This window comes from Antechinus flavipes, chromosome 4 (genome assembly GCF_016432865.1).
Source record: "Antechinus flavipes isolate AdamAnt ecotype Samford, QLD, Australia chromosome 4, AdamAnt_v2, whole genome shotgun sequence".
Classification (NCBI taxonomy): Eukaryota; Metazoa; Chordata; class Mammalia; order Dasyuromorphia; family Dasyuridae; genus Antechinus; species Antechinus flavipes.
In genome coordinates this window covers 56737651-56764261 of record NC_067401.1, presented here as the reverse complement: position 1 = coordinate 56764261, position 26611 = coordinate 56737651, and the positions used below count along the sequence as shown (strand labels likewise).

General features: G+C 37.4%; 1 protein-coding gene across 2 annotated transcripts in view; it reads right to left on the bottom strand.

Annotated features, from left to right (window-relative positions):
• The window catches only part of VAV3 (vav guanine nucleotide exchange factor 3), a 451154-nt gene that overhangs the window by 141791 nt on the left and 282752 nt on the right, over nt 1-26611 (bottom strand). For both annotated transcript variants that reach the window (XM_051993189.1, XM_051993190.1), the window contains exons 16-17: nt 23664-23765; nt 20830-20930 (exon numbers count right to left, since the gene is read on the bottom strand). In XM_051993189.1, coding sequence (XP_051849149.1) covers nt 20830-20930; nt 23664-23765 — 203 coding nt within the window. The remainder of the gene's footprint in view (nt 1-20829; nt 20931-23663; nt 23766-26611) is intronic.

Below are 26611 nucleotides of genomic sequence, written 5' to 3'. Positions count from 1 at the left end.
AGTCAAGCAATGGAAATAAAGCTTCCCTTAGAGGCCTGAATTTATAAAGGAAATGAAAAAGTGGATGCCATGTTTAACCTCATGATATGCTAAGCCCTCCCTGAATTTATATTGGGACAGTCTCAGTGCACACTTCTCTTTTTTGCCCAGAAAGACCTATAAACGTTATACTGAAAATTATCTGCTAACCTGAAGACTCTTTTGGTTTCTGATTAAAAGAATATTCTAGTTCAAAATGTGATCTAAATACCTGTTAACTAAGAACCTGTTCTTTGCAAAACCTGCTCCTGATTAAAAAGCTTACAAAGCCCATCATTTACATCTATCTGACATCTTATTTGCATGCATCTGACATCATAATTTATAATACTCAGATTCAAGACTCTTGTCTCCCAAGGGTACAATTACCCAACAGGGCTGCTAGACAAGACATAACAGTGTGAGGTGGAGATCTAAATATTGGAATACCTACCTCATCTGAACACTACAAGGAAAAGAAGCTGCTGTCTTGAGATATCCCTCACTCTCTATTTCACCCCTCACTTCTCCTGGGAATATTCCCAGGAAAGTCATTCAATTCTTCAAGCACCCAAAAGTTTATAATCTTTAATTCATCTTTACCCTGAAGCTCTATTCCTGAGGTTGCAATGGATACAACAGTAAAATATTTTTACCCTTTCAAGAATCTTCCAGGAGAGTGACTCATAAACCAACTTCTATTGTTTTACCATGCCCCTACTGGTTCTGTGAAGCTTAGAAATGGGAAGGTATTTACTTGTTCTGGATCCTATGCAGATCAAAACCTCCAGAATCAAAGTCAGAACACAGTAGTATGTGTACATTTGCCTAAGAGAAGTGATTTTTCTTTTATTTTTTCATTATAGCTTTGTATTTACAAGATATATGCATGGGTAATTTTTCAGCATTGACAATTGCAAAATCTTTTGTTCCAACTTTTCCCCTCCTTCCCCTTACCTCTTCCCCCAGATGGCAGGTTGACCTATACATGTTAAATATGTTAAAGTATAAATTAAATACAATATATATATACATGTCCAAACAGTTATTTTGCTATACAAAAAGGATCGGACTTTGAAATAGTGTACAACTGGTCTGTGAAGGAAATAAGACATGAAGGTAGACAAAAATAGAGGGATTAGGAATTCTATATAGTGGTTCATAGTCATCTCCCAGAGTTCTTTTGCTGGGTATAGCTGGTTCAATTCATTATTGCTCTATTGGAACTGATTTGGTTCATCTCTTTGTTGAAGAGGGCCACATCCATCAGAATTGATCATCATATAGTATTGTTGTTGAAATATATAATGATCTCCTGGTCCTGCTCATTTCACTCAGCATCAGTTCATGTAAGTCTCTCCAGGCCTTTCTGAAATCATCCTGCTGGTCATTTCTTACAGAACAATAATATTCCATAACATTCATATACCACAATTTATTCAGCCATTCTCCAATTGATGGGCATCCACTCAGTTTCCAGTTTCTGGCCACTACAAAGAGGGCTGCCACAAACATTCTTGCACATATAGGTCCCTTTCCCTTCTTTAAAATATCTTTGGGATATAAGCCATAGTAACACTGATGGATCAAAGGGTATGCACAGTTTGATAACTTTTTGAGCATAGTTCTAAATTGCTCTCCAGAATAGCTGGATGTGTTCACAACCCCACCAACAATGTATCAGTGTCCCAGTTTTCTAACACCCCCTCCAACATTCCACATTATCTTTCCCTGTCATTTTAGCCAATCTGACAGGTATGTAGTGGTATCTCAGAGTTGTCTTAATCTGCATTTTTCTGATTAACAATGACTTGGAGCATATTTTCATAGGGCTAGAAATAGTTTCAATTTCTTCGTCTGAGAATTGTCTGTTCATATCCTTTGACGATTTATCAATTGGAGAATGGCTTGATTTCTTATAAATTAGAGTCAATTCTCTGTATATTTTGGAAATGAGGCCTTTAAGAGAAGTGATTTTTCAAGGAGGCTTCAGGGTTGACTTCAAAATTTATTTAGTCCACGTAAAAATCTATCCTATTAGCTTTGTTCTCTCACAGCTACACATTTTTGTCTGTGTTCAAAAAGTGTCTCTATGTCTTAAAGCTAAATGTAATGGTTTACAGAACTGACTTTGGAAGGAAGATGTAGATTCAAATCCTGTTGTCTAGGTATGCTGTTTGGGCTATATGATCTAGGCAAGGCCCTTATCTTCTTAATGCCTCAAGCAACTCTGTAAGATGAAATGTTGCTGAATAAGTGCCAGTCTTTATTGGAAGAGGGAGCACCCTGCTCAGTGAAATTATAGATGAGGATCAGAATAAATTAATGTATATAAATAGTGCAGCAAACTTTCATTAAAGGTCGTGTGGTTCAGTCCAGGGTGGGCTCTGAAGTCTAGAAGACCTGGATTCTTCCCCTGACACAATACTAGCTATGAAACCCCAGAGAAGTCACCTATCTTACCACAATGTAAGTGACAGGACTGAAGTTTTAGAGAAGAGAGTTTGCACATTGACAATTCTCCCACAATAATGAAAGCACCACAGGAAACAAAATTGATTAATTTGGCTTTGTCCAAAAAGTTTTCATTTGGACTATTTTCTATAAAATATTTAAATGGAAAGCCAAAAGGATGGATAGAGTTTTGGGGAAAAAGCTGTATGAATGGTATGCATATTGAGTAGCTGCCATAGCATTCTATAAATGTATTGTATTCTTTTGAATGAAGTATAAATAATATTTAGAAAGTGTTTTGTATTTCAAGATGTATCTTATTTTCAGGTATCATATCATGAAATCAACCAGCTGATATCTCATTTATAGTTCATGGTAATGATGACTTATACTGAATTATTATGATCTCAATATGGGGATTCATTTTCCATTTTCTTTTAAAATTAACTTAAAATTAATGATAATTATAGCTAAATTTTATAGGGCTTTTAGGTATACAAAAGTTTATATATGCTATCTCATTTGATAAGAAAAGGGAAGTTTTTCAAATGCTAAAGCAATAAGTTAAGGGGACAGACAATGCTATTATGACTATGGAGGTGATATTCAAATCCAACAGAATCAAACAAATCAAACCCAGCCTTATAACCACATTTAATTTTTAAAAATTACAAAATGACAAAAGTCAGGCTGAGATAACATCTATCAAAGTGTAACAATTTTATACAAGTGCAACCATTCTACCACATTATTTATTATGATTTTATGAAGTAAAATTGAGTCCTTTTTAAGATTTGGAAAAGTTCTTTATTGATTCAAGAATGATTTAAGTAAAGTTCTTGAATATGCCCAAAGGACTATCTTATATATATCCTTTAGTTCAACAATGCCTCTACTGACACTGCACCCTAAAGAGATCATTAAAAAATACAAAATGTGTAGAGCAGCTCCTTTTGTAGTGATAAGGAACTGGAAACTGAGTAGATACCCATAAGTTAGAGAATGGCTGAATAAATTATGGTGCATGAATGTTACAATTGTTCTATAAGAAATGATCAGCAAGATGATTTCAGAAAGGCCTGGAGAGACTTACATGAACTGATGCTAAGTGAAGTGAGTAGAATCAAGAGAATATTGTACAATGAGATTATGTGATGATCAGTTCTGACAGACGTGGCTCTTTTCAACAATGAGGTGATTCAGGCCAATTCCAATAGATTTGTGATGGTGAGAGCCTATCCATAGAAAAAGAACTGTGGAGACTAAATGTGGATCACAACACAGTATTTTTTTTTTTTTTTTTTTTTTTTTTTTTTTGCTGAAGCAATTGTGGTTAAATGATTTGCCCAGGGTCATACAGCTAGGAAGTATTAAGTGTCTGAGACCACATTTGAACTCAGATCCTTATACCTTCAGGGCTGGTGCTCTATCCACTGCACCACCTAGCTGCCCCCACAACATATTATTTTCAACCCTTTTTTTGCTGCTGTTTGCTTGCTTTTAATTTTCTTTCTCTTTTTTTCTTTTTGCTCTGATTTTTTTTGTGCAGATAACTGTGGAAATATTTAACATATTTAACATATATTGGATTACTTGCTGTCTATGTCTTGCTGAATGAGAAAATAATGGAATACAAGGTTTTACAAGGGTAAATGTTGAAAAGTATTTGTGCACATATTTTGAAAATAAAAAAGCTAAAAAATAAAAAAGGCAAAATAAATAAATATAGTTCTTGAAGATGCTCCCTTTGCATGCACCAAGTCCTCACTAAGTAGTTCTCAGTCATCAAAAGACTAAGTTATATTCTTTCCAATTCAGCAGCAGCAGCAGCAGCTGTCCTAGATAATCAAGCAATTAAGCAGATAAGAAATGGGGATCTGCTAGTTATACATTCCAGAAGCTGAGGCTGGCATTCCCACTAAAAGAAAGGTGGAGCAGACTGGAGTAGTCTGCTCCAAGAGGCTTTATTGGAAATTTGATTTAGCTTTTTTAGAGAAAAAAGGCAAAGTAAGCTCTATTGGATGAGGCTGGGGTAAAAGGAGGAGGGGAAGTTTTCCTCACCTATTGGACAGGAAGTGGGAAAGAGACACTCTGTCCCAGCATGTGAACTGCAAACTGCAGCATTATATCCAGCAGAGGGTGTCCCAGAATAATCCTGGCCATGTGATGACTTGTTTAGAAAGACTAATGTACAGGTGCCCAAGCCCATTATTCAGATTAAGCTGTTGGCAGGGCACTTTAGAGACTATGGGAGAATAGCTTTATGCTATTGTTCATTTGAAGGCAGAACAGGCTGTCCAATAGCATGAGATAGAAATGGGGTATAGACCAGCTCCCCACCCTAGAGGAATTAGCATGGGCTAAAGTTCCCTCTCACTCCTCAGCTGGGTATAAGACTCTCCACTTTATTTCCAAGTTTTCTTGTGAACAGAAACACACCCAAAAAAACTTAAAAGGGTTCTTCTCCTTGGTCTGCTATGTTCCAACTGTTACAGAGATCGGACACAGATGTGTACAGACATGAATGGAATGAATCAATGACTTTTCTCCCCTTGTAAATGCCTCACCCTTCTGTTACAAGTACTTCTTGTCTCCATGACAAACTAGACTAGATCAAAACAAAAATTCATACAGATAGTGAGAATGGACTCAGGGGCTGGAGAACAAAACATGCATCGAAGGCTAAATTTTCAAAAAGTAGTTTCTCGCATGCTTTGTTGAATGCTAAAGGGCAAAGGATTTATTTATTGGATATATATTCTGCACAGAAGGGACACTCAGCATCTGTACCTCTTCCTTATTTAAAGAACAGTGGAGTATCAAAAATCTGGACATAGGAATGACAAAGACATGGATTTGAATCCCACCTTGTATACTAACAAGGTGACCCTATGCAAATTACAAGTTACCTGAGGCTTAGTTTTCCTAACTATAATGGCTAACATCACAGAATTAATGTGAGGATCAAATGAGATATGTATCCAAAGAAGTACCTACCTTAGCCTATTTCCTCCCTTGTAAAATGAATAATAATAGCATCCACTTCCCAGGGTTATTGTGAAGATCAAATAGGATAACATAAGTAAAGTGCATTGCAGACCTAAAAGTAATCTATAAACCCGAGCTATTGCTATTTTTATGTGTATAACAATTTTTTGATATTTATTTGGTATATACCAAATATTTTTATATTTATTCCAATGAGGAACATGAGGCACCAAAATGCCAAAAGTCACAGGGTAACAAGCAGTAAAGATCTGACACTAACAAATTGAGTCTTGTTACAATAGCTCTATGGTAATATGTCCTTCAATGTCACTAAGACTTCACTAAGCATTTTCTCTGAGAGAAAATTCAGATATATTAAGGGGAAAAATGATATTTGTTGGGAAAGGGGGATAAAGGCTGCTCCATTCAATATAAGTGCTTACGGAGTGCTTGCTGTATTTTTTATTTATACTTGGCGAGGTACTGGGTAACACATAAAAGATGGCTACAACAGTCCCAGCCATCAAGAAGTCCAAAGTAGCAAAGGATTGGGAGTAGGAAGGCACCTCAGAGATATAATTCAATTCCTTCATTTTATGGATGATGCTCAATGAGAGGTAGGTGCTTGCCCAAGATGATACAACTGGCTAGCAGGAGAGGCAAGACACAAACTCAGGTCCTTGAAATTGAGGGAAATGAGATTGTACAAATGAGACAATTAGCTGTGAGCAATGCAATCTAGATAATGTCAAAAATGTCTAAATGCAGTTCCAAGGGAAGGGGATTCATGAGGGATTGAAACGGAGGCATACTTGATAAATATTTAATAAGGGGCTGTGATGGGAGTGGGTGTAAGCACATGCTTTGAAGTTTATGCTGCATTATTAACACTTTCTTAAATCTAGACAATCAACAAAACAATAAATCAAGTCCTGATTTGTAGCATTTACTGATTTCTGAGGTGCTTGCATTGAAAACTGAACCAATATTAACTGCAACCTGTCTCTAGCATATCCCTGGATTGAAATGTTTAGGGATGACTTCACTAGAGACTTTCTATTGAACTTGAGAAAGATCAGTGAGATTTCAGTATTTAGAGAAGAGCAAGGGGTAGCCCAGGAAGAAAGATAACTATGAAGTCAATAGTAAGAGGGATAAGGTAGAACAAAATGGCACTGAAGAGTTTTTTCTCTCAAAAAAGAAGGGTTTCCTTTATTTTGACATGATTAAGTGTTTCATATGATAAATAGTTTTTAATAAGACTTTTGGTCATACCCTTAGACCTCATTTGGTTGTTGGTTGATTGTTGTTCTTTGTGCTCCGAGGATCAAAATAGCATTACTATAGTAAGGTCAAGGTACAGTGTGTCCAACTGTGGCTCATCTACCAATATGACTCAGAAAGTTCTACTACAGGTCAGGTACAAATAGACCATATGAACATTTGGAGTAGAGATTTTTTTTTAAATTTGTACAGCTCAAATCTCTTTTAAACTACAACAATTCTGCTTAGCTTATACAGCAGAGCACCTTCTTTGATGCTGTACACCATGCTGAGTGATCCTGTCCCAGTGTTAACTATCTCACAATTGATTCTAAAGTTCTTCAGAGAGACCTTGAGAGTGTCCTTGTATTTTTTCTTCTGACTCTATGTGAATGTTTGTGTGAATTCTCCATAAAATGGTCTTTTAGATCAATGTACAATGGGATGTGAACAGCCCATTAGAGTTGCACTCTCTTAGTAGAGTTTGAATGATTGAATCAAGAAAGGACCTCAGTGTCCAGAGTCTTCTCTTGCTAGGTGAGCTTCAGAATTTTCATAAAATAATTCAGTTTCTGGTAAACAGTCCAGGTTTCATACTACAATGAGGTAAGCACAGTAACTCTAGAATTTCACTTTAGTAGGCAAATCTAATACCTCTTTTCTCATACTTTGGAGAATTATTTGGCTATTGTAATGTTCTTAGTTCATTTTCTGGAGGTCTCTGGGGCAGCCTTCTTTTCAGTAGATTAATCACCATGAGAATAGCCAGGTGTTAAAGTCCAAATCCTTTATTATCTCCTTCACAATCTAATTTTCTTGCCTGGGGCCTGGGCTAGCTTTCTTAGAGGTATTCTGAAGTCTTAGTTTCAGTGGCGAAGCTAAGGAGGACAGGCCTGTCATGACAGTGATGTGAGATGGGATGAATGAATCTGGCTCTGCATCCCCGGGCTTGTACTTCAGCCACCAGCCACCACAAAGGTGGACAATGGAATGAATCTGTCTCTCCTTGGCTCTGGGAGCTTGAGCTCCTGCCTCCAGTCCACTTGTTTTTTCTGGCTCTGACTCTGCCTGAGTCTGTCCCAGCTTATATGCTCTCTTTTAATTATATCATAGGTGTGAATCTTGTAGAACTATATTAAGTACTAAGTACATATACTGGACTAGAGAATTATTAATCACCATACTAAACTAGATAACCATTGTATTATCAATTCCACTGAGTTAACACCTTGTAAGAAGCCTTGTTTTAAGTACAAGAGTTCTGGACCATAACAGGCTATGGATACATCAACCTTATCATCTATGTGGACATCCCTAGAAAATATCTTGCCAAAGTAAATTAATTTATTCATATCATTCAAAAATGTCCCCCATTTGCTATAATCAGTTGTTCCATGTTTGGCCCAGTGCTATCTGGTGGAGAACCTTTGTTTTGTTGTTGTTGTTGTTAATTGTCAGGTCAAAATTAGCATAAGTGGCAGAGAGTCAATCTATACTCAGTTACATCTCAGCGTCAAAGGCTGCATTGAGTGCATAATCATCCCAGGGGGAAAAAAAAAGTTGAGTATCAACTCTCCCTTCACTTTAGTCTTGGTTTGTAGCTTTTTCAAGTTAAATAATTTACTGTCAATACGATAGCTGACCTTGATCTATTTTTATCTTCATTGAAGGTATCTGACAACATCACTGAAAACATCGTGCAAAAAAGTATGGGAGCAAGCAAACAGATCTGCTTCACTCTAATGGTGACTCAGAAAGCACATGAGCATCATTCAGTATCCAGAATCTGTACAAGCATACTGTCACATAACTTGTATATAATACTGATAACTTTTCTAAGCAACCAAATTTTTCCATGATTTTCCATAAGCTTCCTTGGTCAGTCAGATAAACAAACATTGTGTTCATACCTCTGTTCCATTCCTAGCCTTTCTTCTGAAGTTGTCCAGCAGCAACTACCATATCAATCATTTCTTGGTCCCTTCTGAAATCACATTGGCTCTTAAGTAGATGATTATCTTCCAAGTGAAGGATCACTTTATTAAGGAAGGCTCAATTTGGCAACAAGGAGAGAGACAGAGACAGAGAGAGACAAAGAGAGAGAGAAAGAAGAAGAAGGAGGAGGAGGAGAAGAAGGAGGAGGAAGTAGAAGAAAGAAGAAGAAGGAGGAGGAGGAGGAGGAGGAGGAAGAGGAAGTAGAAGAAGAAGAAAGTAAAAGAAAGAAGAAGAAAAAGAAGAAGGAGGAAGAGGAGAAGGAGGAGGAAGGAAGAGAAGAAGAAGAAGAAGAAGAAGAAGAAGAAGAAGAAGAAGAGAAGAAGAAGAAGAAGAAGAAGGAGGAGGAGGAGGAGGAGGAGGAGGAAGAGGAGGGGGAGGAGGAGGGGGGGAAGGAGGGGGGAGGAGGAGGGAGAGGAGGAGAGGGGGAGGGGGAGGAGGAGGAGGGGGAGGAGGGGGAGGAGGAGGGGGAGGAGGAGGAGGAGGAGGGGGAGGAGGAGGGGAGAGGAGGGGGGGAGGGGGAGAGGAGGGAGGGAAGGAGGGGGAGGAGGAGGGGGAGGAGGAGGGGGGGAGGGGGAGGAGGAGGAGGGAAGGAGGGGGGAGGAGGGAGAGGGGGGGAGGAGGAGGGGGAGGAGGAAGGGGGGAGAGGAGGGGGAGGAGGAGGGGGGGAGGAGGAGGGGGAGGAGGAGGAGGAGGAGGAGGAGGAGGGGGAGGAGGAGGGGGAGGAGGAGGAGGAGGAGGAGGGGGAGGAGAGGAGGGGGAGGAGGGGGAGGAGGGGGGGAGGAGGGGGAGGAGAGGGGGAGGAGGAAGGGGGGGAGGAGGAGGAGGGGGAGGAGGGGGAGGAGGAGGAGGGGGAGGAGGAGGGGGGGAGGGGGAGGGGGAGGAGGAGGAGGGGGAGGAGGGGGAAGAGGAGGAGGGGGGGAGGAGGGGGAGGAGGAGGAGGGGGGGAGGGGGAGGAGGAGGGGGGGAGGGGGAGGAGGGGGAGGAGGAGGGGGGGAGGGGGAGGAGGAGGAGGGAAGGAGGGGGAAGAGGAGGGGGAGGAGGGAGGAGGAGGAGGGGGGGGGAAGGAGGGGGGGAAGGAGAGGGAGGAAAAACAAGAGAAGAAGGAGGAAGGAACGAAGGAAAAAAGGAAGGAAGGAAGGAAAGAAGGAAGGAAGGAAGGAGAGAAGGCAGGAAGGAGGGAAGAAGGGAAGGAAAGAAGAAGGGAAGAAAGGAAGGAAGAGAAGAAAGATCCCAGTGGAATTGTCACAGGACAATGTAGTTACTTTTCTTTTACAGAGATGAGCAATGAGAGAGACACAGAGAGAGAGAGACAAAGAGAGAGAAAGAAGAAGGAGGAGGAGGAGGAGGAAGTAGAAGAAAGAAGAAGAAGAAGAAAAAGAAGAAGGAGGAGGAGGAGGAGGAGGAAATAGAAGAAGAAAGTAGAAGAAAGAAGAAGAAAAAGAAGAAGGAGGAAGAGGAGAAGGAGGAAGAGGAGGAAGAAGAAGAAAATAGAAGGAAGAAGAAGAAAAAGAAGAGAAGAAGAAGAAGAAGAAGAAGAAGAAGAAGAAGAAGAAAAGAAGAAGAAGAAGAAGAAGAAGAAGAAGAAGAAGAAGAAGAAGAGAAGAAGAAGAAGAAGAGAAGAAGGAGGAGGAGGAGGAGGAGGAGGGGAGGAGGAGGAGGAGGAGGAGGAAGAGGAGGAAGAGGAGGAGGAGGAGAGGAGGAGGAGGAGGAGGAGAAGGAAGAGGAGGAAGGAGAGGAGGAGGAGAAGGAAGAAGAAAGTAGAAGGAAGAAGAAGGAGGAGGAGGAGGAAAAACAAGAGAAGAAGGAGGAAGAAGGAAGGAAGAAGAAGGGAAGAAAGGAAGGAAGAGAAGAAAGATCCAGTGGAATTGTCACAGGACAATGTAGTTACTTTTCTTTTACAGAGATGAGCAATGAGAGAGGACACAGAGAGAGAGAGACAAAGAGAGAGAGAAGAAGGAGGAGGAGGAGGAGGAAGTAGAAGAAAGAAGAAGAAGAGAAAAAGGAAGAAGGAGGAGGAGGAGGAGGAGGAAATAGAAGAAGAAAGTAGAAGAAAGAAGAAGAAAAGAAGAAGGAGGAAGAGGAGAAGGAGGAAGAGGAAGGAAGAAGAAGAAAATAGAAGGAAGAAGAAGAAAAAGAAGAAGAAGAAGAAGAAGAAGAAGAAGAAGAAGAAAGAAGAAAGAAGAAGAAGAAGAAGAAGAAGAAGAAGAAGAAGAAGAAGAAGGAGGGGAGGAGGAGGAGGAAGAGGAGGAGGAGGAGGAGGAAGAGGAGGAAGAGGAGGAGGAGGAAGAGAGGAGGAGGAGGAGAAGGAGGAGGAGGAGAAGGAAGAGGAGGAAGGAGAGGAGCAGGAGGAAGGAAGAAGAAAGTAGAAGGAAGAAGAAGGAGGAGGAGAAGAAGAAAAAGAAGAAGAAGGAGGAGGAGAAGGAGGAAGGAACAAAGGAAAAAAGGAAGGAAGGAAAGAAGGAAGGAAGGAAGGAAGGAAGGAGGGAAGGCAGGAAGGAGGAAGAAGGGAAGGAAGAAGAAGGGAAGGAAGGAAGGAAGGAAGAGAAGAAAGATCCCAGTGGAATTGTCACAGGACAATGTAGTTACTTTTCTTTTACAGAGATGAGCAATGAGAGAGACAGAGAGAGAGAAAGAAGAAGAAGGAGGAGGAGGAGGAGGAGGAAGTAGAAGAAAGAAGAAGAAGAAGAAAAAGAAGGAGGAGGAAGAGGAGGAGAAGAAGGAAGTAGAAGAAGAAAGTAGAAGAAAGAAGAAGAAAAAGAAGAAGGAGGAGGAGGAGGAAGGAAGAAGAAGAAAGTAGCAAGAAGAAGAAGAGGAATGGCCTCCTCTTGCCATATAACCTTAAAAACTTTAATCAGTTTTTGTATAAGCAGTGGACTATCTTGACTTGTAAATCTCAGTTGGAATAGAATCAGCACCAGATGCTTTGCCACACAAGAGAATCTAATGGCATTCCGAACCTCTTCTTCAGTTGGAAGTTCAGCTAGAGGAGGATTGACTTCAACCTGAATTATACAATAAGTGGCTTTAACATTAATTGAAAGTCTATTTAGAACATTTTGGAAGTGTGCAGTCCATCTCTCCAGGATTAGGTCTTTATCAGTGTGGTTCCATCAGCATTGAGTAGTTGAGCTGCACCATAGTTCTATAGGTCTTTGGCCCATAAATGACCTTCAGGACATCATAAAAAAGAATGTATTTGCCTTCTTAATGAACCAAGAATTTTGTATCTCTCTAAATTTTGCTTGTACTTTACTTTTGATGGAGTTAAATAGTATTTTCTTAGGGATGGATAAACTTTCCCTCTGGTAAACCTTGTGGAGTTTTCATTTTTCATTCAACAGTTTCCAAATTTCTCCATCATTGTTGTCAGACTTTTTTTGATGTTTGAAAGTATTCTGGCCTAGATGAACAAATGTGGTGCTATTCAGTAAATCTTTAAAGGCTACCTACTCATTTTCTGCTCCATTATTGCCAACCATGTGTTGACTCAACTTTCTTTCCAATGAACTAGCCACAATCAGAGAAATATTCTAATCTTTTCACATTAAATCTTCTGGTAAAACTTTAACTTGGGATCACCACTTTGATTAAATGCAAATATTTAGCTAACAGAGAATAAGTCTATGATTGGTCCAGCATTCTGTGCCATATATAACCTTTGTTACTCTTACATCCTGTCAGTCTCTTCTCCTTACAATGACAGTCTACTAAATGCCAATGTTTACTATGAGGGGGCCTCCACAAAGTTTTATTACATTTAGGTAAATGGAAGATAGTGTTGGTGATGAAAAGGTCATGAGATAGAAAGGTCTTGAGTAGTAAGTGTTGTTTTTGCTGTTTCCAGTGCCATTCCTTCCTGACATGTCTGATAGTCTGTGCCCGTTTTGGCATTAAAGTCACCTAGAATTAGAAGCTTGTCCTCTTTAGGCACATTGATGACTAGGATCCAGGTCTTCATAAAAATTTTCTTTGGCCTCATCAGAACTTATCATAGTAGAAAGTTATTCACTGATGATGGTAGTGCGGCATTTCCTGGCAGATGGTAATCACTTTGAGATGAGCCTATCTTTCACTCCTTTTAGGAGATATACAAGTTTGTTGATTAAACTAGAGTTGATTGCAAAACTTATGCCAGCTTCATAGTGCTCCCCATCACTATGGCCATTCAAAAAAATTTATATGAGCTCTATAAACTTTTTCTTGTAATGGGCTGAAACTGAGCAGATGTACTGAGGCTCAGACAAACAAGCACTTGAGGCTAATTACCAGTTGGACAATACTCTATTAACATTTGCTTAGAAAATGGCCTGTCCCACCATTCTGTGCCAGCTCGATATGTTGATGTATAGGGAGAGGAGGAGGGGGGAATAAGAGGGTGGAATAGGATGAGGAGAGGACTCGGAGTGGGAGAAGAGAGAGAAGATTCCTGTGTCCACTCTCTCTCCTCTGCTTCAACAAATAATAAAGATTAAGGATTTTTGCTTATTCTGACTCCAGTTGATTCTAAAGTATCCAGGGTGTTAATGTGGTCATCATATTTTTTAGCCTTGTTTTATTCAGAACTGCTTTTTGGATTGGATATTTGCTGAGTTTTCTTCCAACAAGGGTTGTTTATCTTTCTGGTTTACTGAATTTCTTTCATATTGCCCATAAGTTTGCACATATTATATGTGCCAATGATTAGAGGTATCATCTTTTTAAAACTTTTTGTACCTTTTTTTTTTTTTTGCTTCAGCTCAGGGTAGGAGTCCTGCCTGCCACAGTTAGCAGGCTAGATTTAACTTAGGTTAAGTAGACAATTTTTAGGGCACCTTTTTTAATTCCTTCCTCACACCAGGAGACAAGAAGGACATTACTTTATAAAGGTTTCTCAGACAAACAGCAGAATCCCACTGTGGTTGCAATCCAATAAGAAGACAACCCTAGGAATAGGAACACCTTTGTGCAGGGTTGCAACTACAGCTCCCACTATATCTGCATCTGCTCCTTCATCATTTGCTCATTGCCACAGGACTTTGAAATAGGTAAAAATGGTATAATGCTCTGAGTGATATTTTTTGACTCATGCATAAATTGGATTTAAGTCATGCAGAGTTGTAAGAAGTTATCAGATTCTCTCTCTTCCAATCATCAAAGTCCAGCAGCAATACAAAATTCAAGATACTAGTGATGGTTTGAAATATAGTAGCTAATCTTGCCATGTTCCAACTCTAACCATCCTTTAATCAGGGGTCCTCAAACTACGGTCCACAGGCCAGATGCAGCAGCTGAGGACATTTATCCTCCTCACCCAGGGCCATGAAGTTTCTTTATTTTAAAGCCCACAAAACAAAGTTTTTGTTTTTACTATAGTCCGGACCTCCAACAGTCTGAGGGACAGTGAACTGGCCTCCTATTTAAAAAGTTCGAGAATCCCTGCCTAAATGCACCACAGTGTCTTCTTCCATCATCTTCATGTCTTGTTGGAACAAATTGTTCACATTCGGCTATTCCTGCCAGAGAAGTCTTGATACGTTTGGGATAGACATCCCCACTCCAACTTACTAATGAGTTTGTGGTCCTTCAGTTACCATTAACCACATTTAACCCTTCTGCCAAAATGATTTAGCAGAGTACAGTTACTGTGCATTCTTTTTAATTTTTTTTAAGTCACTGTGCATTCTTCAGCTTCCTGGAGTCATAGGAAAGAGTTGGGTAGAAAGCCCCCAAAAGATTTCAGCAGCTCTCACACCAGAGGTGCTATTCTTCCCTGAATACCTATATACCCCAATTCTTGGGCCTATGAGTTTTTTGACCTGCTGAGCAGGATCTATCCCTTGTCCTTTGGTTCTATTAGCTTTCTTTATTCAATTAAAATTCAGGTAAAACTTGGAAGGGTTAAGGAGGTACTAGATAAAATGTCCCTTTTCTTTTCTACTAGCTAGGACATGGTATAAAGAGATTATACATGGTCCTCCAACCCTCCCCATTTTATCCTGGGTTCTAAAAACCACCCTCAAGGGGAGAAATTCACCCCAGCCTACCATCTGGTAGCTTTCTATTTTCATTAATTATTCTTGTTAATCAGATGCTAAACTCCATTGTTTCCATGGTGTTAAAGGACAAGAGAATATTCTTTATATTTAGGACTCTGCTGAAAATTTCTAATGATCTTGACCCACTTCCAGATCTGACATATTGTGGGATAGACAGTCTCCTCTCTGAAAGAAGTAGCTTTCCAAAAAGAGGAAATCTACTCAATGATTGAAAGTCTTCAAACACATTAATTTCATTAATATGAAAATTTTTTTCTGAGAGTCCCATATGCAGGATAAATGTATGACCCTGTCTAATACTGCACTATCCCTCCTAAAATCATAAATAAACCTAAATAAATCTAAAACCATAGGTTTAGACTTGGAAGATACCTTAGATGCTATATAATCCTATCCTTCCCCCCCCCCCTTTTTTTTTACACATGAGCAACTGGAATGTGATGAAGTTAAATGGCTTCCCAAAGGTCCCTTATGTACTATTGAGAAGGAATTTGCAACACTGCCTCTCAAAGATCATATCCAGATGTCTTTATAGTGGGCAGCATATAATTGTAAATAACTGGACATCTCTTTCATTTTTTTCTTCTCAAAAAGGCTCAGAAAGTTTAACTGTTACCCCTAAACAATCTGTAGAAAGAAAAAAAAATTGGCAATGCCTTAAGTTACCTATGTATTGCCAGTGCTATACCAAAGGACATCCATGTGAGGAGGACAGAGAAAGATGCCCTTTGCTATCTCAAACTTATTCCCTAGGGGAACTAAATGAATGTAGAAAATGAAGATAAAAAACAAGGATGAAGGAAGGATGTGGGAGGAGGGGAGGAGGAAAATAGCACTCTTATTTTTTTTTCTCTCCAGTTCAATTTTTGCTAAGATAGTTACTGAAATATAGTCTCTGCTATCTGGCCAAAGCCTCTATCTTTCATACTCCAAATTTGAAAAATCATCATGTAGATCATAATGGGACTCAGGAGTCCAAAACCAATTGTGCATGTAGATGTGCTTACTATCATTTCAATAACCTACTGTTCAAACTTCCTAGAATCAAGTTAGAAAAGCTTATTTAAATATAATGTTTATCACAATGTCTAGCTAAATAAATGTTTGTTGATGTTTATAAAAATGTTTATTTTTCTTAAAAAATATGACAGCAATTCATAATCTAGTTTGTGAATTGTCTAGGTTTGGTTATTCCAATAAGGAGGGAATGCATCTTGCAAGGCTTTTAAAAATTCTTAAATTTGAGGTATTCCAAATTTATACATTTATTCTTTTTTCCCCCAAAACTAAGTTTTCCTATCTTGCTCAAACTAGAATTGTAGCAGCTTAATGGATCCAGCAGCCTCAGCTTCCAAAAACAAGAGAGATTACAAACTGTATAATGCCACACCTTGTGCCTTTAAAAAAAAAATCTGAGATGAGATTTGAGGCATTAGTTTTTAGATATAAGATTTAATCAGGAAAAAACTATTTCCAGGACAGAAATAGTGTTGTTGCTGCTGCTGCTGCTGCTGCTGCTGCTGCTGCTGCTGCTTCCTTCTTCTTTTTATGCAAGACAATTGGGGTTAAATGATTTGCCCAGGATTACACAGCTAGTAAATGTCAGGTATCTGAGGTTGCATTTGAACTCAGGTCCTGCTGGCTCCTGGACCGATGCTCAATCCATTGTGCTACCTAGCTGCTCCAATGCTTCTTTGTTAAAATCATTTTACTTTCCTTTTCTCATATAAGTAACACAGAGAAAATTTCAAAGTTATTCCTCATATTTTATTCTTCAAAATTAATTTTCACAGTATTAAAAATGTTACCTTCCATAATAGCTAAAAATTAGCTATTACTGATGAATGAATAAACTACACTGTGAACCTTAAAGTGCTATGTAAATAATATAGCACTTTAAAGTTTACAGTGTAGTTTATTCATTTTATCCCCATAATAACCCTGGATGATGAATGCTATTATTTTCCCCATTTTACAGATGAGGAAACTGTGGCAAACAGAGATTAAGTGACTTGTCCATGGTCACCCAGCTAGTAAGAGTCTGAGGCCAAATGTTAACTCAGATCCTGTCATGTTTCAGATCCAATGCCCTATTTACTGTGCCACATTCCACAGAAGTCATATGCTGAATCCTTATATTGAAGTAGAGTTGATACAGGATCCTTGAAGATTACAAAAGCAGAATATAACCTTTGGAAAGTGTCAAAGGACAGGTGCAATGATTGGTAGCATATCTATTGATTAGCATAAGTTCAGAAGAATTCATCTCTGGGATGGCATAGAGTAATTTTTTTTTTTTTTTTTGCCTACAGCAACTCTACAAGACTATATCTATCCCTTTATTATTAGTGGGATAGAAATCTGCTTCAGTGGAGGGAATACCCAAATCAAGAAAAGCACATATACTTGAAATAATCTCATTATATCCCTTTACCATTTTCAAAATGCTTCCATAAGCATTATTTCATTAATTCCTTTCAGTTAATCTACCCTACAAACATACAGGGTAGATAATATCATCTAAAATTTATGGAAGAGGAAGCTGAAGCACAGAAGGGTTAAATAATTGTGTAAGATTCGGAATTTCTGACCTTTGAAATGTTTTCCCATTTTATCATAATTCCAACTTGTTTATGTAGTAGGAATATGGGGCATGGCATAGACTCCAACTAATTCCCAACTCTTTAACTCTCCCTGGATTAGATCTCACATTCTCATTCAAGTGAATAAGTCAAGTCAACAAAGAGATGTTGAGCATTTACAATGTGCAAAAAGATGGGGTTTCAAAAAAAGACAAATGATGGCCTCTGCTTTCAAGTAACTCAAAGTTTAATTCAAGAAGCCACAAGAAAATAACTGTACAAATTAGATATAGACAGGATAAATTGGAGGTAATGAACAGAGGAAGATACTAATATTAAAGAAGATCAGGAAAGGCTTTTTGAAGAAGGTAGGATTTTAGCTGTAGTTTGAAGGAAGCCAAGGAAGCCTGGAGGAAGGCCTGGGGAGTGAGAACATGAAGTTAAGCCAATGAAAGGGAATGAAATCAGAAGACAGGATCTCTTGTATGAGGAATAATGAGGGGATCAGTGTCACTAGATCACAGAATAGATAGAGGCTAAAATGTAAGAAAACTGGAGATATCAGGGGTGGGGGAAAATAATAAAGGGCTCTGAATACCAAAAATGAAAGATTTTATTTTTGACCCCGGCAGTGATAGAGAACTATTGGAGTTTGATAAGTAGAGGGGCAATATGATATGATCTGCTCATTAGAAAGGTAAACTTGGTTACTGAATGGAGGAATGGGGCCAAATTTGAGTCCAGGAGATCCAGCAGAAGATTACTGTCATAGTCTAGACAAATAGATGTAGTTCTATAATGTGGTAACCACATTGCTAAACTCACTCTCATTGATTTATATTTCCACTACTGGAAAATACACATCTAAATTTATCATTGTAGCTCCTGAGCCCCTGCTGATGTACTTTCAAGTTATATAAAGCAGCCGTAATGATGCCATTAATTCTTAAATATAAAACATTTACTAAGTGAGAGGGCAAAAGCAAGAATAAAAAAATAATCATATTATAACATTTAATCAATAGAATGCAAAAGCAAGATAATCAAAATATAATCACTCACAAATCTAGGTCATTCTTCCTCCAATTTACACATGCCTACAGAAAGTATGGGCACAAACTGACAAAAACTTGGCAGTGGAGAACAAGTAGAGAAAAGGTAAAATATAAAAATATGTTTGACTATATATTAGCATTGAGTTTTTTTAATTTGAGAATTTAATTTCCATTTCATCTGTTTCCCATTCTTGCATAGAATTAACAGCTGGCTTTTCACTTCAGTACTAGCTCAGTATCTTGCAAATATCAAGAACTAAATGTTTGCTAAATTGAATTGGATAGAATGTTATATCTAGAAAGTATGAATCATATTTCTACTTTAAGAAAGGTGAATTTTAAAAATAAAACTACATAAAACATCACTTAACAAAAAAAAAGAAAAATTCCCTTTCACTTACCTATAAAAGAGTAGCATTGTGTAGTAGACAGAGGATGAGATAAGAGTTAGGAAATTTTGGAGGATTCAAGTCCTTCTGACAATTAATAACTCTGGATCCATAGGCAAGACACTTAACCTCTCAGTGCCCCCAGTCTACTCACTAAGACTCTAAATTATGGTAGAGTTATTGAATAGCCATTCTTAGAATAAGTTCTCCCACTGATGAAATCACATATCCAAATTCTCTTTCTCTCCCTCTGAAAAATTTTAGAAAATTCACTTAAAAATTAATCAATCTAAATATGGAGATATGTTTAGAAGAACTGCACATGTTTCACCTATATTGGATTACTTGCTGTCTAAGGAAGGAAGATGGGAGGTAAGGAGAAAAATTTGGAACATAAGATTTTACAAGATTTTAATGGTTATTTTTGCATGTATTTTTAAAACAAAAAGCTGTTATTTAAATTTTTAAAAATAAAAATAATTAATCAACAAGTATTTGTTAAGAGCCTGCTTGTGCCAGGCTTTGGAGCTACAAAGATGAAAAAGGAAAATGGTCCAAATATCCCTTACCATTATTTCAGTTACATTCTACAACTGGCCCAATGTCCTTATTTTTGCATATAAGAAAAACTAAAGTTGAAAAAGATTACATTACTTGCCCAAGGTTACACAGCTCGTTAACAGTAGAATCAAGAATGGAGGTCAGGTCTCTTGACTCCTAATCTGAGCACACTTTCCACTATACCACAAATGCCTATCATTTAATACTATCTTCCTTGTGAATTGTTGGAAATTAAGTAGTTTCTTATGATATGAACATTAATATTTAATTTCTAAGATGCAATATAATTCACTTCTCTTCCCATAACAAGTGTCCCATTATCTGAACCTAAGTGAATCTAAAATGAGCTCATATTCTCTATTCTATTCTTCACATTATCCAAAATAATTCAATGTCCACTGCTTCCTTGGGGAAAATCAAAGTTTGACATGACTGCCTTTTGAACTGACGTGGTTAAAGTTCACCTTCTTGTGTTCAAAAAGTTTGACTGATTTTGAAAGGACTTATTGATAAAACAGAGAAACTCAGGGGAAAAGAACAACAAGAGAGAAGAAAAAAGAGAAAGAAGAAAGAAGCAAGAAAATAAAGAGAAGGAAGAGAGTTAAAGGAACCCAGGAGGAGCAATGAGAGATAAAAGTCTGCTGAATGCATAATTGCAAGCAAACCAAAAGATCCTGAGAGCCTATGTGCCTGTCTATCTCATGTAATGGGAATGTGACATTCCTTTTTTTTTTTTTAAACCAGGGCAAAGTTTTAAAGTAAGATTTTTAAAAATGCAATATATGTCTTTGATGTGGGGGAAAGATAATTAATTCAATTCATTAATTCATGAATTAGTCTACATATGATTTTTGCCCCTGGCAACCAAATAGGACTGCCCCCAAACATCTAGGAGGATTTGGGAGAAATCTAATAATCCAATGCACTAGTGACTAAGCCTTTAATATATGTGTGTGTGTGTGGAATTCATTAATTCATGAATTAGTCTACATATAATTTTTGCCCTTGGCAGTCAAATTGAAGGACTGCCCCAAACATCCAGGAGCATATCAGGAAAATCTAACACTTGAATACACCAATGATTAAGTTAGAGAGAGAGAAAGAGAGGCAGAAAGAGAGAGAGAAAGAGTGTGTGTAATGGATGGTTGGATGGATGGATGGATGGATGGAAAGAGAGGTATTAAAGAAAGAACTCTCTTTTTTTTCTACTTAGAAGACAATGATGTGTGACAGAATTGGGCTACAAGGTGAATGAGGTACTACTTTTGTGTCTTCTAGTAGCTTTTTTTTTTCTTTCTCTCTAACATTTAATTTAACAAGGATAAGTCACATGAATTTTAAGCTTTCTTCTAATTGTGCTTATAAATGGTAGTTTTCAAAGCATATATGTTACAATAAACACAAATTAGGGGTAAATTAAGCCTTAATTATGTTTAGCAAGGTTTATGTCCTAATTAAAAACAGTATCACAACAATAAAAATGACTTACCACCTGAATTAACTCTGCCACAATTGTCTAATCTTCCTAAACATTCTTTGTGTGCTCTGGCGCCACACTTGAAACATAAATAGCCTTGATAAAATGTTCCTCTGAAAAGTAAAATTAGAGAGTGAAACATTAAAGGTGATAAATTCTCTCTATATATGAAATCATTAGAACAAATGAAAGATATTAATGTTGGTCTTATTCAAAGTCATTTCCAGAATGAGAAGAAAAAAATGTAATGAAAATTTTGAGGAAATGACGTCAATTTGGAATTATAAGAAAAGTCAGTAAACTCAGTATATTCTTTGATCAAGAGTTATCGTTACTAGGAACATAATCCAAAATGAGGTCAAAAGCAGAAATAAATGTCTCTTAGATAAAAAAAATTTTTTTTAATAGTAGGAAGAGTCCAAAAATTAAATGGGTACACTCCTATTGGGAAATAGCTTTTAAAAATGGTACATAAATTTAATGGAATTTTAATCTATAAGATTAAGTGTGAGTAGATTCATATTCTCTGGAAATTTTGAGAAATTCAGAGAAGATTGGGAAGATACATATAAACAACTTCAGAGTAAAATACGTAGAACAACTTGAATGTAGATGAAAATAATGAAAAATAAAACAATATAAGATTTCAGAATTCAGATCAATATACTAATGATCATGATTTCATTTGAAAGAATGATAGCAGACTATAGATGTGGAATGAGATATATACTGTCAAGACATGACCAATGCGTTGATTTGTTTTGTTAATTGTACTTATTACAAGACAGACTTCTTTTTAAAGGAGAGAATCTTTAGCAAATGATAGCAATTTAAAAATAACATCAGCAAAACATTCCAAGGAAAGACAGGGAAAGAGAAAATAAAAAGGAGAAAGTGTATCAAGATTGTTCAGGAACAAGAACCAGACTAATAAATCAATACTCCTACCAAATTTAATTTAAACATTTATTAAGTGCCTACTATATACAAAGCATGCTGGACACTGGGAATTCAAAGACAGACACTAGACAGAACTGTGTTAAGGAACTTACAATTTAATGGGGATGGGAAAAGAAAGCATGATGTATACATAAAACAAATCCTGCAAAGTTCTATGATAATTGGGATGTAGAGAGCATTTTCATATAAGATAAAGGAATCAGAAAAAGCTTTATGGAAAAAGTGATATCTGAAATCTGAAGGAAGTAGAGAAGAAAGAGCTCATTTCGGCCACTGGAAATAGTGTAAGGAAAGACATGCGATAGTAGATTTCAAGACAAGAATGAGAACATTTTAACTGAAATATAAAGCATATAAAATTAATATCAGATTAAGTTGTAAAGGTATATTGAAATCAGATTGTGAAGAGACTAGAATATCAAAAATAGGAGTTTTTATTTTATCTGATAGACAATTGTGCAACACTGCAAGTTTGGAAATCAAGGCAACAAGTATTTAAAGCAAACTTTTTTCTAGGAGTTTGGAAAAGAAGGAAAGAATGATGATGGCATAAGGGGGGATTTAAGGATTTAAGGGAAAGATCGGTGCGTGTTTGTACATGGCAGAAAAGACACGAGAGATGAAATACTAAAGGTTATAGGGAGATGGGGCAATGATTGAATAGGTCTGCTCATATAGTTGTTGAGAAAGAACTACCTCTTCATCAGAGAAGTGAGCAAAGGAAGAGAGAATGGAAGGTGGTGAAAAGAGAAATTGAGTAAGGAGTGGAGAAAAAAGAGCCAATGACAATTGACTTCTATTTTTTAAATAAAGTAAGAAGCAAGAGCATCTTTTGGAACAGTGTAAAGTAGGTGAGAGTAAATCTAGATAGAATAAAAAGAGCAATAAGTGCCCAGATAAGATTAAATATAATAAATTCAAAGGGAACCAAATTAACACTATTATGTGACTTTCTCTAGGAGCATTCAATAACATGTAAGTAAAAACACAGAAGATGGAGGGTTACTGTTTCACAAGGCTGCCTAGCAATAAAAAAAGAGGACAATGGATTCAAAGGTAGCTAAAAGTGAATTCTTGAACTGGCTAAGCATGAGATCAAGACTAAGAAGGGAGGCTAAAGAAGGGATGATGGACAGGAAGAATAGGGTGAGTCAGAAGAACTATAAGTATCAGTGAGAATAAAAAATAGATGTAAAAGCTGTGAACCAGAAAGAAAATCATCAAAGCCTAGCAGCTTATAGATGGAGAGAGAAATGCAGAGTATTCTATTATGACAATAAAATAATTATGAATGATGATCATCCCTGATCCATACACATCTTTGCAAATGGCTAAGACAGAAGGAAGAAGGAAGTCATGGGAGATTAAGAGGGTGAATAAGGGGGAAGCCAGGCTTTGGAAGGAAGATCAAAATGTTAATATTCTCATGAGTGAAAAGAAGGACCAAGTAGGAAAAACAATCACAAGCCAGATATTGAATCCCTTAGTAAGGAGAAAATGATCTGAAGATTGGTAGATGACTATAACAAATTAGGCTGAGTGATGAAGTTAGAATGATTGATTCTCAAAGGAAAACAAGCTGTTAAGTGATGGCGGCAGCAGCATAGTAAGAATTGGGAAGTAGGGATAAAGACAATGCTGCCTCATTCTCTTCAACTAGTGCTTTAGAAGACATGAGAAAAGAGCCTCCAGCATTAGAAAGGGTGACAATGTCTTTTGGGGAGAAAAAAAGATTTCTAGAAGCACAAGAAAATCGAAAGAATGTGGACAAATGTGGCAAAGCACATCATAATCAGCAGATACATCATTCTTGCAAACCCCCAGAGAGCTTCAGTTTTCAAAAATGCACCATGTTTCCCTCCAGCCAGGTGTGGAACAACACTTACCTCAGAAGCATCTGGCAGACTTTACAGGATGTAACCCGCGTGAAAGTGTGCATTTTGAAGTCATGAAAGTTTGAATCTGCATAGTCTGGCCTTATGTTAGATCTATAAAAAGCAATAAAATAATTTGATAAGGAAGTTTTGTGACTTAAAGTATCAACATATTACCAAGAAGAAAGCCTCTGACAAAACTATATCCTTTTTTAAAAACTTGCTTTAAAAGTTTAATCTTGAAAACTATAGTTGCTTTAAAATTTAATTTTAAAAAACAGAAATGTTAGAGGGCATAAAAACATCAGACAACATAATATATCAAACATTGCACTTTGTAGGGATGAACTAATCATTTCTCAAAGCTCAGTGTTTGCAAGAAACTTTAAACTGAGTATTATGTAGGTCACCACAGCCCACCTGAAGGGGACAAGGGAAAACCAGTGGGTATTCATGCTGTTAGTTAATTATTTCTTCATAAGCACATTACTTAAATATAAACCCTCTGGGTGGGGGGTTTTGTTTCCATGGAGCTCATCTCCTAGTATACATATGAATCAAAATATTCAAAAGTCATTTTGGATCATCATTCATCCTAGCTATGATATTAAGAGATATAGGATCATCCCTGTAAGGCTTCAGAAGCCATCCAGTTCAATTCTCTCATTTGAAAGTTGGGAAGACAGAGGTCCAAAGAGGGCTAATAGTTTGTCACAGTCATTCAGATAAGGGATCATGAGAGGAAAGTTTTAAGTCAATGAAACACATTAAACAGATTATACAAGGATGAGGACAAAGAATTTTTACTTGTATAAGAAGTCAGAACACAGAAACAATCAGAACTATTGAGACAGTTATTCAAGATTTTATGTCGATTATATTTTCTCTAATTTGATTGAGGTATGAAAAATTATAAAGTACAATGATAGAGAGAGTTGGCCTCTGAGTCAGGAGAACCTGAATTCAAGTCCTAAGTATGAACTGTAGGATTCTGCACAAATGAATCATTTAATATCTCAGTGCCCCAAGCAATTCTTTTATACTGTATATTCTACAGAGATGCCAATGAGGGATTTTTCTCAATGGAATTCTCTATGTCAATAAAATCTGAGAATCTACAGTTATGGTGGACTTGGCTCTTCTCAGCAATACAGTGATTCAAGAAAATTACAATAGACTTGGGATGGAAAATACCATCCACATTGAGATAGAGATACTATTGAGCCTGAATGTGATTGAAACAGAGTGTTTGCATTTTTTTGTGTGCATATGTTTTTTTTTTTTTTGGACTTTTCCCCTTTTGTTCTGATTTATGGAAACATGTTTAAAATGACTGTATATGTATAACCTATATTAGATTGTTTGCTGTCTTGGGGAGGGGGAAAGTAAGGAAAAGGAGAAAATAAATTGGAATTCAAAATCTTACAGAAACCAATGTTGAAAACTATCTTTACATATAATTAGAAATTTAAAAAAAACTTTTGCAAAAATATCTATCAAAACAAATTAACTAATTGATATATGAATGAACAGTTTGACACAGAAGATGGATGCAGAAATATCAAAAATATCTCTTTAAGAATCAAAATTACGGGCAAAAAGCTAAGGGAAGGTTATCCAAGGCTCATAAAATCCAAAAGATCTAAAGGTGAAGGTTTGAGTCACTGATGAGGTGGAATTTTTTCCCTCCATCCTTTCATGTAATAGAGCAATTCTCTGAACACCACAGAGCCCAGTACCTTAGTAAGGAACCAGAGCATGGGCATCAGGTCAGGCATCAATCTCAGAGGTGCTAAGAGAAGGCTTGAAAAAAGCATTCAAAGAGGCAATTGGAATAGCAGGGAGTGATGTGGAAAGGTCAGATAGGTGAGTCTTCCAATCTGTCCATGGATATGACTGTGCTAAAAATATTACTTTTAAAGCCAACTGGGGTTTCCTTCTTTTTCTGCTCTCATTCATGCATTCTTCTCTACACCTGATCATGGGGCCATTTGCAAATGTTCCTTATTATGAGGTTAGTTACACATTACAAGACTTTTTGGGAAGAGAGAGTTGGGGCAAAGATCCAGGCCTCCAAGAGGGAAAACACTCAGTTCCTACCTCAATTACCATGGAACGTTATATTAGAAAGGTCGTCAAAACCTATTTCCTTTGCCAAGAAAGTTCATTTCTCTGAGTATTAGGTGGTCAGAATTTTATAAACTGTCAAAGAATTTCAGTCCTAGGAGATTGAAGGATTCATCAGCTCAGGTCTTTAACAACAACAACAACAAAAAAATGAGCCTTTTAGGCAGGCCCACCTAAAAAGTCTGTCCCAAAGAAGTAAACAAGTTTGAAAAAGCTGCCTGAGAGACATATTAAATGATCTGTCTTAGGGTCATGCTGGGAATATAAAATAAATAGAATTGGTCTTTGGCACATTGCCATTTAATTGTTTCATCACTGACCTGGATCAGTGATTGGAGATTGCATCCATTAAGTTTCACACTGACACTCAGTTGGGAAGGAAGTGATCATGAATGCTTTGTAGGAGTCAGAAGAAAAACTGAGAAACATTCTAAACTATATATATTCCTGAGTACTAATTCATATATAAAATACTTGATATGCTTCATAATAGTTAAACATGCTGACCAGATAGCATTACTCAAGGGATAAAAATTATCTTAGATAATCTAGAAATCAAAGATGGAAAAGGGATCTTGTTTATGAAATTTTGCTTAAAGATTATTTACGGCATTAGAGATTCAGAACAGGAAGAGACTATCAAGGTCATTTAATATAACTCCCTCATACTAGAGATGGGGCATTTAGGTGGCACCATGGACAGAGTGCTAACCCCGGAATCAGGAAGATTCATCTTGTCGAGTTCAAATTCAGCCTCAGATACTAACTCTGTGATCCTACGCAAGTCACTTAATTCTGTTTGCCTCAGTTTCCTCTGTGAAATAGGCAGGAGA